General features: G+C 38.9%; 1 protein-coding gene across 1 annotated transcript; it reads right to left on the reverse strand.

Moving 5' to 3' along the window:
- Nucleotides 1-505: 505 nt before the first annotated feature.
- On the reverse strand, nt 506-5,857 carry LOC121487778 (60S ribosomal protein L23a-like). Its single transcript, XM_041749780.1, has 2 exons — nt 5,792-5,857; nt 506-835 (listed from the first exon to the last, which is right to left on the reverse strand). Exons 1-2 carry the CDS (start codon nt 5,855-5,857, stop codon nt 506-508), a joined length of 396 nt encoding a protein of 131 aa, XP_041605714.1.
- Nucleotides 5,858-13,657: the final 7,800 nt, after the last annotated feature.

Below are 13,657 nucleotides of genomic sequence, written 5' to 3' on the forward strand. Positions count from 1 at the left end.
GGGAAAATTTTTGTATGGGCAATTAAGTGTCTATGTGGTAACATTTCTTTAAGAACTGCCTACTCTAAAATACCTTGGTCACAGATCTGACAATGACTTTGGATAAGATATTGTTTCAAAAATTTCCCAGAGTACAATTCTACTAGAGAACATATTGATAAATCTAGATCTGTTAAAACATTAGCAATGATTAGTCTATCAGATCAATTTACAAGACAAATATCTCTGAAGTGCTGGGTTAAGAAAAGGGACCTTTGGGGAAGCTTTTGCTTCTTAGTGAGAAGCACTCAAAGAGGTGGGAGGAGATGCTAAAGACATCACATTTACTTCATGGTTTGGTTTAGAGATATTCCATTACTGACGAAAAAAGGGCTCTACGTAAGGTTTTTTTTTTTTTTTTTTTAAGATTTTATTTATTTATTCATGAGTGACACACACACAGAGAGAGGCAGAGAAGCAGGCAGAGGGAGTCAAGTCGCTGGGCACACCCTAATCGGAAATCGGCTCATAACGATGTAACCCTGCTTTGTGATCCCAAAATGATCCCAATTTTGTTGGCAACATCCAAAGCATCATAGTCAGGAGCCAGTCGAACATATGCTTTCTTCTCTCCATCAGGCCTGATCAAGGTGTTGACCTTGGCCACATCAATGTCATAGAGCTTCTTCACAGACTGTTTGATCTGGTGCTTATTGGCCTTGACATCCACAATGAACACAAGTGTGTTGTTGTCTTCTATTTTCTTCATGGCTGACTCAGTAGTTAAGGGGAACTTGATGATGGCAGAGTGATCAAGCTTTTTTTTTTTTTTTTTTAAATATGATGAGCCACTGACCTTTATTGAGTACCTACTATTTTTTTAAAAAATTTGTTTATTTATGATAGATATATATATATATATAGAGAGAGAGAGAGAGGCAGAGACACAGGAGGAGGGAGAAGCATGCGGGGAGCCCGACGCAGGGCTCGATCCCGGGACTCCAGGATTACGCCAAACCGCTGAGCCATCCAGGGATCCCTCTATGTAAGGTTTATAAAGATTAGTATTATAAATGCTCTTTCTTGCAATGAAATGATATTTTAAGCTTGGAATGATTTTTTTCTGGTCTGTGAGGAATTTGAGTGGATGGAAAATACATCTTTTTAAATTATTTTTTTCTAAATAACCATAGCCAAAAGATATTTTAGGCTCTGAATATTATTTTAATAAACAAATGGGTTAGAATGTAGTTTAAGTGAATTATTGATGTTAAGAAGACCACTTTTTGGGATCCCTGGGTGGCGCAGCGGTTTGGCGCCTGCCTTTGGCCCAGGGCGCGATCCTGGAGACCCGGGATCGAATCCCACGTCGGGCTCCCGGTGCATGGAGCCTGCTTCTCCCTCTGCCTGTGTCTCTGCCTCTCTCTCTCTCTCTCTGTGACTATCATAAATAAATAAAAAAATTTAAAAAAAAAAAAAAGAAGACCACTTTTTCTTGTCTCTTTGACTGCCAAAAATTTTGAAGTCAAATTTGATTTTCAGAGAATGTGTATGTGTTCATTTTTTTGGTCCTGACTTTCTACTTCTATTTGTATATATTATTACTGTTATTTAATATGTTTTTGATATAAAGTGAATTTCTTCACTTAATAACACAAATAAGTGAATAAGAAAACAATGAATAAGTATATAAACAAACAAAAAAAACATTGATCTGTATTTGTTGGGACAACTAGATGAGCACATGCAAAAGAATGAAGTTAGACCCTTTATCTCACACTATAGACAAAATGGATCAAAGACCTAAATATATAATAAAACTATAAAACTTTTATTTTATTTTTTAAGAAGTATGCTATCTTCAGTTCTAGAGCATGAGCTTTTTATTTTTATTTATTTTTTAATTTTTATTTATTTATGATAGTCACAGAGAGAGAGAGAGAGAGAGAGAGAGAGAGAGAGAGGCAGACATAGGCAGAGGGAGAAGCAGGCTCCATGCACCGGGAGCCCGACGTGGGATTTGATCCCGGGTCTCCAGGATCATGCCCTGGGCCAAAGGCAGGCACCAAACCGCTGCGCCACCCAGGGATCCCATAAAACTATAAAACTTTTAGAAAAAACATAGAAGTACATCTTCATGACCATGAATTTGGCAATGGCTTCATAGATATGACACTAAAAACACATGCAACAAAAGAAAAGGAATAGATACATTGGAGTTCATCAAAATTAGAAACTTCTGTGTATTAAAGGATACTACTGAAAAGAATGAAAAGACAACCCAGAAAAGGGGAGAAATATTTTTAAATCCTATACCTTACAAAGACTTGTACCCAGAGTATGTAAAGAGTATTTATGAGGCACCTGGGGGGCTCAGTCAGTTGAGCATCTGTCTTAGGCTCAGGTCGAGCCCCATGTTGAGCTCTCCAGTTGGTGGGGTGCCTGCTTCTCCCTCTCCCTCTGCCTGCGGCTCTGCCTGCTTGTGCTCTCTGTCAAATAAATAAATTTTAAAAATCTTAAAAAAAAAAAAAAAAGAATACTTACAACTCCAAAACTAAAGACAAACAACTTAAAACTGAGGAAAGGATTTTAATAGACATTTCTCCTCCAAAGAAGATAGACAAATGGTTATAAGTACATGAAAAGATTCTCAATGTCATTAGAATAATGCAAAACACAACCACATTGAGATATTACTTCAGACGACTTAGAAAACTTAGAGACAACAACAACAAAACAAAGAAAATAACAAGTTTGGGTGAAGATGGGGAGAAATTGGAATCCTTATATATTGCTGATGGGAATGTAAAATGGTGTGACTTCTGTGGAAAACAGTGTCAGTTCACCAATAAGTTGAACATTGGATTACATGTGACACACCAATTCCACTCCTGGTTATATACCCAAAAGAATTGAAAACAGGCATTCAAATAAAAGCTTACACAAGAATGCTCTTGGTAGCACTATTCACAGCAATCAGAAGTAGAAGTAATCAAATGTTTATCAACTGATGAAAAGATAAACTAAATATGGCATCTCCATGTAATGGAATACTATTTAGCCCTAAAAAGGAACAAAGTACTGACACATACTACAACATAGACCTTGAAAACGTTATACTAAGTCAAATAAGCCAGACACAAAAAGTCATATCTTGTATAATTTCATTTATATAAAATATCAAAAATAGGCAAATTTATGGAAATATAAAGCAGATTAGTGATCGTGAGGGGCTGAGGGGAACAAGGAATGGGGAGTGACTGCTTAATTGTACAGGTTTTCCTTTGTGTTGATGAAAATGTTCTGGAATTAGTAGTGATTATTGCATGACATTGTTAATGTATTTTTTTTTAAGATTTTATTTATTTATTTATTTATTTGAAAGAGAGAAAGAGAACACCAGTGGAGAGGAGGGACAGAGGGAGAGAGAGAGAGGGAGAAGCAGACTCCCCACTGAGCAGAAAGCCTGATGCAGGGGTTGATTCCTGGACCCCAGGATCATGACCTGAGCCAAAGGCAGATACTTAATGACTGAGCTACCCAGGCACCCCACGTTGTGAATGTATTAAATGGCACTGAATTGGGATGCTCAGTGGCTCAGTGGCTGGGTATCTGCCTTTGGCTCAGGGTGTGGTCCCTTATCCGGGGATCAAGTCCCACATCAGGTTCCCCACAGGGAGCCTACTTCTCCCTCTGTGTATGTTCTGACTCTCTCTTTGCCTCTCATGAATAAATAAAATCTTAAAAAATAAAAATAAAAAAAAATAAATGACACTGAATTGTATACCTTAAAATGGTTAAAATACATATGTATATGTACATTTATATATGTATGCATATTTACCAGAATAGAAAAAAGAATAATCTATTAACTTGTGAAAGGTTGAACAAACTGGGACATATTCACACACACAAAAATAACATACTGGGCAATAAAGTGGAATGAACCGATGTATGAAAGAATATAGATTAATCTCAAGAGTATTTTACAATGTTAAAAAAAAGCCATATCATTTGTAAGACATTCTAGGAAAAGAGAAACGATAGGTACAGAAATTAGATCAGCTGTTGCCAGGGCTTGGAGTCAGGGATTGGCTGCAAAGGGGAATGAGGGACTTGTTTGAAGTTGTAGACTATTTTTTATTTCTCTTGTGGTGGTAATTATTCTTTGAATTTATCACAGCTAATCAGGCTCTACATCCAAAAAGGATGAGTTTTGCCTTATTTAAATTAAATATCATAAAGCTGACTTAAAATTACAACATAGGGGAATTATACCAAGCTTTTATAGAGAGATTCAGAAAATTATAAAATAAATTTTCTTGAGCTAGGAAAAGAAAAATCAAGTGTAAAAAAAAAAAAAAAAAAAACAAGGGGCATCTGGGTGGCTCAGTGGTTGAGCATCTGCCTTTGGCTCAGGGTGTGATCCTGGAGTTCTGGGATCTAGGCCCACATCAGACTCCCTGCATGGAGCCTGCTCCTCCCTCTGCCTATGTCTCTGCCTGTCTCATGAATAAATAAATAAAATCTTAAAAACAAAAACAAAAACAAAAGCAAAAACAGGGCACCTGGGTGGCTCAGTCAGTTAAGTGTTCAACTCCTGGTTTCTGCTCAGGTCATGGTTGGATTGAGCTCCTAGTTGGGCTCTGTGCTCAGCAGGGAATCTGCCAGAGATTCTCCCCCTCTCCATCTACCCCTCCCCCAAAAATAAATAAATCTGGGAGTGGAGCCTCCTTTTTTTTTTTTTTCTAAATAAATATTTCTTATTTTTTTTAAATTTTTATTTATTTTTGATAGTCACAGAGAGAGAGGGGCAGAGACACAGGCAGAGGGAGAAGCAGGCTCCATGCACCAGGAGCCCGACGCGGGATTCGATCCCGGGACTACCAGGATCGCGACCTGGGCCAAAGGCAGGCGCCAAACCACTGCGCCACCCAGGGATCCCGGGACTGGAGCCTCCTTAAGATTCTCTCTCTCCCTCTCTTTTCCTTCTCCAGAAAAAAACAAACCAAAACAAAACAAGAACAGTATTACTTTGGGTTTATCTAATGCCTTTCCTCTGGTAAATGAATGTATATATTTCTATTATCCTGACTCATCAGCCTCTAAGGTAATCTATTTAAAAATATGCATTCTAGGGACACCTGGATTGCTCAGCAGTTGAGCGTCTTGCCTTCCGCTTGGAGCGTGATCCTGGATTGAGGCCACATCAGGGCTCCCTGCATGGTGTCTGCTTCTCCCTCTGCCTATGTCTCTGCCTCCCTCTCTCTGTGCCTCACATGAATAAATAAATAAAATATTTTTAAAATATGTATTTTTAAAAAACTACGGAGTTTAAACATGAATCCTGAAGGCATTACAGATCACCATCCAGAAGTATTCCAAATAAAATTCCATTGACTAGGGTACTAAAAAGTAAGTCCTGGGATTCCTGGGTGGCTCGGTGGTTTGGCGCCTGCCTTTGGCCCAGGGCGCGATCCTGGTAGTCCCGGGATCGAATCCCCCGTCGGGCTCCCGGCATGGAGCCTGTTTCTCCCTCTGCCTGTGTCTCTGCCTCTCTCTCTCTCTATGTCTATCATGAATAAATAAATAAAATCTTAAAAAAAATTAAAAAAAAATAAAAAGTAAGTCCTGCTGGTATAATGTAAACCTCACTATTATATTTGAGGAACTCCTGTAAAAAAGATAATGTTCTTGTTGTCAGAAGGAGCACCTAATATTTTGAATTCACCTTATAGGTAAACTGTAGTGAAGTCTGTTTGATTACCAAAGAACTAACCCTTAGGTATAGGCACTTTGTTTATAGCCAAACCTTGGAAGAAATAGGTATAGATGAGAATACCACAAACATCAAATGACTGTATTCTTTAATTTTCATTTCGCTATGGCTTTATTCATATGATCTGATTTCCCAATATTTATCTTGTTATTCTTGTAAAAATTGATGTCACAAACAAAATGATTAAATGCAGCCAGAAAACAAATAACTTTAAAATTTTTTTAAATTTAAATTCAATTTAATTAACATATGCCATATTATTAGTTTCAGAGGTAAAATTTAGTAATTTATCAGTTGCATAAAACACTCAGTGTTCAAGCACCCTCCACAAATACTATAACTTTAAAAAGACCTATTGTCTATTTTCTTTTTACTGAGATTCCTAAGTTTAGCTGTTATTTACTTTTTTTTTTAACGATTTATTATTTATCTATTCATGAGAGACACACAGAGAGAGAGAGAGAGAGAGAGAGAGAGGCAGAGACACAGGCAGAGGGAGAAGCAGGCTCCATGCAGGGAGCCTGACATGGGACTTGATCCTAGGTCTCCAGGATCAGGCCCTGGACTGAAAGTGGCACTAAACCGCTGAGCCACCCAGGCTGCCCCTAGCTGTTATTTCCAAACTAGCTTCTTACATCACTTATATGCATGATTGTAACCCCAGCTATCTAACTGGCTTTTCTAGTCTTTTTCTGGAGTTGTCAAAGGTCAGTAGCTCTTTTATGCCTGGCTACACCTTATCTGTATTAAATTAACCAATTTTCTTTTTTTTTTTTTTTAAGATTTTATTTATTTATTCCTGAGAGACACACAGAGAGAGAGAGAGAGGCAGAGGGAGAAGCATCGGGTCTCCAGGATCAGGCTCTGGACCGAAGGTGGCGTTATACTGCTGAGCCACTGGAGCTGCCCATAAATTAACCAATTTTCTTTCTTTCTTTCTTTTTTAAATTAACCAATTTTCAATGATAATGTTACAATATTGACTTTTACCCTCTGTTCATTTTACAGTAAAACTTCTAGGCTTTATTAACATACTATGGACATTCTCTAAGAGAGAATGAGGGAGAAAAATCTATTCTCTATTTACATATATATTCTATGATATGTTTGTTTCACACTTAGTAAGAAATGTAACATAAAGATCATGCATGATTATGGCTCATTATAGGATTTGTTCCTTGACCTTGATGGGATAGCAGGAAGACTGAACCATTTCTCTTCCAATCATTTCTCATAATTCGGTAGCCAGCTTAAGCTTCTTTACATGGCAGCCTTGTTCCAGAAAACAAAGGCAGAAGCAGCAAGCATCTATAGGCATAGGCTCCAGAACTTATATGTCATTTCCACTGTGTTCTATTGGTCAAAGGAAGTCACAGTCCTGTTCAAATCCTCAAGGGTACAATGATAGATTCTACCTTTTTTTCTTAAAAAAAAAAAAAATTATTTATTTATTTATTCATAAGAGACAGAGGAGAGAGGCAGAGACATAGGCAAAAGGAGAAGCAGGCTCCCCCAAGGGAGCCAGATGTGGGACTTGATCCTGGACCCCAGGATCATGCCCTGAGCGGAAGGCAGGCATCAACCGCTGAGCCACCCAGGCATCCCAAATTCTACCTTTTGTTGGAAGAAGAGGCAACACCATTTTGCGAAGGACTATGAAGACAGGGACTCATGATACTATGGGGGCCAATATTATAATGCTCTATGCTGTTGAGGAGTGCAATTTTGCTATATAAGGATTTGATCAAATAAAGAGAAAATAATCTCTATAAATTGGCAGCTCTTTTTTCCTTTCATTTTTTTTTAAGATTTTATTTATTTACTCATGAGAGATACAGTGAGAGAGGCAGAGACATAGGCAGAGGGAGAAGCAGGTTCCCTGCAGGGAACCCATGTGGGACTCGATCCCAGGACCCCGGGATCACAACCTAAGCCAAAGACAGACACTCAACCACTGAGCCATCCAGGTGTCACTCAATGTGAACCATATTTATAGCTTCACTTCTTACTTGTCCCAGTACCTGCACATGCATATGATTGTTTTCTTTATTTATGCTCCACTTAAGCTATAGTGAGTCACCACTGAGTCCGGTGTACCAAATTCAGTTTTAAAGTATATTAACTCAGCTGAAGCTAAATTCCTAAAAAGACTGAAAATGGGGATGCCATTCAGGCATTCAGGTCACGCCTAGGTGGCTTAGTCAGTTAAACATCTGCCTTGGGCTCAGGTCATGATCCCAGGGTCCTGGGATGAAGCCCCACATTGAGCTCCCTGCTCAGCGGGGAGTCTCCTTCTCCCTCTCCCTCTCCCCCTCCCTTCACTCATGCTGTCTCTCTCTCAAATACATTTTTATTTTTTTAAAAAAGATTTTATTTATTATTTATGAGAGAGAGAGAGAGAGAGAGAGAGGGAGAGACACAGGCAGAGGGAGAAGCAGGCTCCATGCAGGGAGCCTGATGTGGGACTCATCCTGGGACTCCAGGATCACGCCCTGGGCCGAAGGTGGCGCTAAACCACTGAGCCACTGGGGCCTCCCATCAATTAAATTTTTAAAAAAATCTTAAAAAAAAAAAAAAGACTGAAAATGGTCTTTGAAATTAAATAGTTATAAAATTATCTGGAAGTTTATAGGGTAAAAATGATTATAGGGAAGTAATAAACGTGGAATATAATAATGGAATATTTCTCTGGGTTCTGACTTCTTTTTCTCTCTTATGGTTTCTGTAGATTTTACTTTTCCCCCTCTTTATTTCATCACTCGTAGGACAATAAGTATATGAGAACATAGGATTAATTTTAATTTCATCAACTATAAAACTTAAGCTTATACTCAGGTAATCTCTATGATTCTATTATTTTATTTGGCATCATGGGAAACATTTGTGACTCATTCAGGCTGGTTTTGAGTCCTATATTGACACCAAAGGATGTTTTGTGAGATTTTTTTTCCTAACTTCAATTCTAGGAAGGTGGGAGGCCTGGGTGACTCAGCGGCTGAGCGTCTGCCTTCGGCTCAGAGCACGATCCCCGAGTTCCAGGATCAAGTCCCACATCGGGCTCCCTGCAAGGAGCCTACTTCTCCCTCTGCATATGTCTCTGCCTTCTCTCTGTGTCTCTCATGAATAAATAATTTAAATCTTTTTAAAAAAATTACAGGAAGGTGATAAGATACTAATTGTGAGATTCTAATTCTCTCAATAAGTCTTCACAATATCATGGAGATTTTTTTTAAGTTATTTGAGATAACTCGTTATAATAAATAGTTCTTTCATCAGCATCAAATATACCCCTGAGCTAACTTGAACTATTTTCATCGTACCTAGAAAGCTAAGTAGAAAGTTCACCTAGAAATTGGCAAGAATTCTGCATTTTTCTTTTCTTTTTGAACTCTTTGCCTGAAGTATAGGATTCCTGGGGATTGGACTCTCTGAACTATAAATGCTATTTGAAAGCTAATTAAAGGGAGAAAGCTGATCAAAGAGAAAAAAGAAGTAACAAATTTTCCTAAGTGACATGAAGTGATAAGTATTCCTAAGATTTCTATGATACTACAATTGTAATGCCAGAGTAGTACATTCTCTACCCAATGTGATTTCAGAGGTTCTAGAAAGATTTTCTAGTAAAATATGCTCATTGCCCTTAACCAATGCCAGTAACAGATAAGACTGGAGACCTCCCCTTTTTGTCACTCTTTCTTAGAGTGCCACTGATGTAAAAGATCCAAATTGTTTTAGAAAATGCAATGAGGGGGATCCCTGGGTGGCGCAGCAGTTTGGCGCCTGTCTTTGGCCTGGGGCGTGATCCTGGAGTCCCTGCAGGAAGCCTGCGTCTCCCTCTGCCTGTGTCTCTCTGTCTCTCTCTGTGTCTCTCATGAATAAATAAATAAAATCTTTAAAAAAAAAAAAAGAAAATGCAATGAATTGGGGTGCCTGGGTGGCTCAATTGGTTAAATGTCTGCCTTGGGCTCAGGTCAGGATCCCAGGGTCCTGGAATTAAATCCTGCATTGGGCTCCTTGCTCAGTGGGGAGTCTGCATCTCCCCCTATTCTCCCACCCCCGTTCATGAATCTCTTTCTCTCTCTCTCACTCAGTCTCTCTTTCTCAAATAAATAAAATCTTTAAAAAAAGATAAGAATAAAAAAATTAAAGACAAAAAATGATAAGAAAATGCAATGAGTTGAGTTAAAATTCACATGAGAGTATGAAAGTATGATATTATAATGCCTTTTTGATAAGGGGAATATGGAGCCTGGGAAGGTAATATATTAATTTGTGTCATTTTGGTAGTAAACTTCACTGTTTTATAAGCTTCATGGTGAAATGGTATTACCTTTCATTTGTTTAATATTTACTTTTCAAATGCTTCAAGGTGTGTCCTGGCCAAGTAGACCAAACTGGTAGGTGGAATAATGTCAGAGATCAGGACTCACAAGTATACCTCATTTGGTTCTAACTTCTATTACATCTACCTTTGGCTATCCCAGTCCAGATGTAGAGTATGTGTATAGCAAGTGGAGAAATTTCAGAAGAAAACCAGGCTTATTTTTCAGGATAGGAAAATAGGTTTTACCGTTTTATCAAAAGGAGGGCTCTTGGTGACACCTGGAATATGTTCAGAAAATAAATGGATTTATCTCTGTTTAAGCCTTATATTAAGAAAAGATTGTAGGGATACTGTGGTGATTCAGTCAGTTGAGCATTCAACTCCTAATTTCAGCTCAGGTGGTGGTCTTGGGGTGGTGGGATTGTGCCCCATGTTGGGCTCTATGCTCAGGGTGGAATCTGCTTGCTCTTCTCCCTCTGCTCATCCTCTGCTTAGGCTTTCTCTCTTTCTCAAATAAATAAAATCTTTAAAAAAAGAAAATATTTTATGGGTCTCCAAGGAACCCCTAGAAAACACACCCTGCTAAAAAAGATGGAGCCCTTGATGCAAGGATTTGTAAACATATAAGAAAAAAGGAAAGGAAGAGAGATATAAAGAATAGATTAAAAAGTAGAGAAAGAAAAAAAGCAAATTAGTCAAAATTTGCTAGTCAAAATTAGTCAAAAGTTGAACTGTTAAATACAACATCATTAGGCACAAAAATGCATATTTACATTAAAAAAAAAAAGGAACTTACTGGGGTGCCTGGGTGGATCAGTTGGTTAAGCATTGGACTCTTTATTTTGGTTCAGGTCATGATCTCAGGGTCATGGAATCCAGCTCTGAGTCTAGCTCTACCCTCATTGTGGTCTGCTTGAGCTTCTCTCTCTCTCTCTCTCTCTCCCCCTGTACCTACCCTGCTTTCTTACACACACACACACACACACACACACACACATTCTCTCTCTCTCAAAAAAAAGAACTTACTGAAATTAAAAGGTAAAGCCTTTAGGGAAATGTTCACCTGGGTTTTCAACCAATAAATAAAATCATAGAAAGCACTTAAGAATCAAGAGTCCTGATATTTAAAACTAGGTTCTTTTATTAACAACCTGAATGAAATTGAGCAATTTAATTAAACCTGATTATTTTCAATTCCCTCATAGAGTAAAAAGACTGAGTGATCTCTGACTCATTTAAGCGCTATTGTTCTGTGTTTTCAGTTATGGGTCATATCTTTAGCTCTCAATTCTATCTTGGAATCTTTGATATTGATTAAAGACAATCAATACCATCTTGACCGGTATGGACATTTAGCAAAAGGACTCCTTGCATTTCACTACTGCAGACACAAATTAAGGAATAACAGTGAATCATACTGACCTATATGGGTGTCATATTATCTTTCTATGAAAAGATAATTCTTATGAAAAGTAAGAAAAGATTCTTATGAAAAGTAAGAATTAGATTTACTATCTTTATTAGGACCGAGTTTCCGCAGGCTGGCCTGAAGTGAGGCTTTTATAACCATGAGGTTTGTTACAGATAGCCTCTCACCTCCCTTTCTTCACCTCCTCCTACTCCTAATATTGCCTTTGGCCTGGCCCCAGCTGTTCTTGCTTTCACAATTACTCTGCAGCTGCCAACGCCCACCTAGCCTCCTCTTCCTCCCTTCCTCATGCCCCACCTTTGCCTTTACCCTTTAGTATAGTAGGTTATTTCATTATTAATATTTTGTCCTACTCACCCTCAAAAACCGATGTCCAATCTTAAAGTTCCTAATGAAGCAGATACATTGAGGAAAACTCTCTGACTGAAAGAGTCAATATTAAGTCTTTTTTTTTTTTAAATTTTATTTATTCATGAGAGACAGAGAGAGAGGCAGAGACACAGGTAGAGGGAGAAGCAGGCTCCCTCTGGGAACCCTGATGCAGGACCCTGGGATCACACCCTGAGCCGAAGGCAGATGCTCAACTACTGAGCCACCCAGGTACCCCAATATTAAGATATAAATTAATCCTCAACTCATTTCAGAAACACATAGTTGGTGGAATTTCAGATTCAGCAGCAAAATAAAAGAATTTTAGGCAATGGAGGGAAATTTGGGAAAGTACAAGTGGCTGAAAGGGCCTTCTTAATTGAAGCACGGTCCTAGGAGCAGGAGCAATAGAATCCATTGGGAGCTTGTTAGGAATGCAGAATCTCAGGCCCTCCCAGCTCTATGAGTCAGAATCTGCATTTCCAAGCAAAGAGGGAGAGGTGGTTAGTAGTTTGTCAGCACAGTACACTTTGAGAAACACTGGTTTACAGTATTCCACTGGTGAATACATTCTCCCCTCTCTAGTGTCAAGTTGGCCAACTGTTGGTTGGTTTAAACATCCATTTGATGTTTCTAAGCAACCTTCCTTTTAATTATTATTATCATTATTATTTTAAAAGATTTTATTTATTTGGCAGAGAGTGAGAGCACAGCAGGGGGAGTGGCAGGCAGAGGGAGAGAGAGAAGCAGGCTCCCCACTGAGCAGGGAGCCCAATGTGAGGCTTGATTAAGGATCCTGAGATCAGGGGATCCCTGGGTGGCTTAGCCTTTTGGCGCCTGCCTTCGGCCTAGGGTGTGATCCTGGAGTCCTGGGATCTCCCTCTCCCTGTGTCTCTGCATCATTCTCTCTCTCTCTGCTCTCAAGAATAAATGAATAAAATCTTTTTTTTTTTTAATTTTTTATTTATTTATGATAGTCACACAGAGAGAGAGAGAGGCAGAGACACAGGCGGAGGGAGAAGCAGGCTCCATGCACCGGGAGCCCGATGTGGGATTTGATCCCGGGTCTCCAGGATCGCGCCCTGGGCCAAAGGCAGGCGCCAAACCGCTGCGCCACCCAGGGATCCCTAAATGAATAAAATCTTAAAAAAAAAAAAAAAAAAAAAAGGACCCTGAGATCATGATCTAAGCTGAAGGCAGACGCTTACCGACTGAGCCACCCAGGCACACCTTCCTTCTGATTATTGACCCAAGGATATTATTGTCACAAGATTCCATGGTTATCTAATATATTTGGAGAGGAGTGGACATTACCTAAAGCTCTCATTTAACACAGCATTGGAAACATAGCAATCAGAACTTAGGAAACCATGTAGGATACTCAGTTGGAATAATGAAAGTGGAAGCCTATGGTTGGCTAAAAGATTTCGACCTGTCCGGCAAGGCAATCAAAACAAAGTTCATCTGGCTGGCTCAGTGGATAAAATATGTGACTCTTGACCTCAGGGTCGTGAGTTCAAGTACCATGTTGGGTGTAGAGATTACCCTAAAAAAAAAAAAAAGGGAAGTATGCAAAAAAGTGTGTATATATATATATAAAGAAAGCACAGACTATGCTATGGTAACTTGATATATAATAGGGCTTTCAGTTGAGAGAAGATGTTCAATGGGACTTATTTTTAAAAATTTACCTCATATTGGGGTGCTAGCTGGCTGAGTCAGTAGAGAATGTGACTCTTGATTGTGGGATTGGGAGTTTGAGCCCCATGCATGGTGT

This window comes from Vulpes lagopus, chromosome 1 (genome assembly GCF_018345385.1).
Source record: "Vulpes lagopus strain Blue_001 chromosome 1, ASM1834538v1, whole genome shotgun sequence".
Classification (NCBI taxonomy): Eukaryota; Metazoa; Chordata; class Mammalia; order Carnivora; family Canidae; genus Vulpes; species Vulpes lagopus.

Bases quoted from the DNA above. Each gene is read 5' to 3' on its own strand.
- LOC121487778 (XM_041749780.1), bottom strand. From the start codon at position 5,857: ATGAAAATTAAAGAATACAGTCATTTGATGTTTGTGGTATTCTCATCT. The intron at 836-5,791 runs GTTTGGCTATAA...TACTCAATAAAG, and splicing joins CTATACCTATTTCTTCCAAG to GTCAGTGGCTCATCATATTT.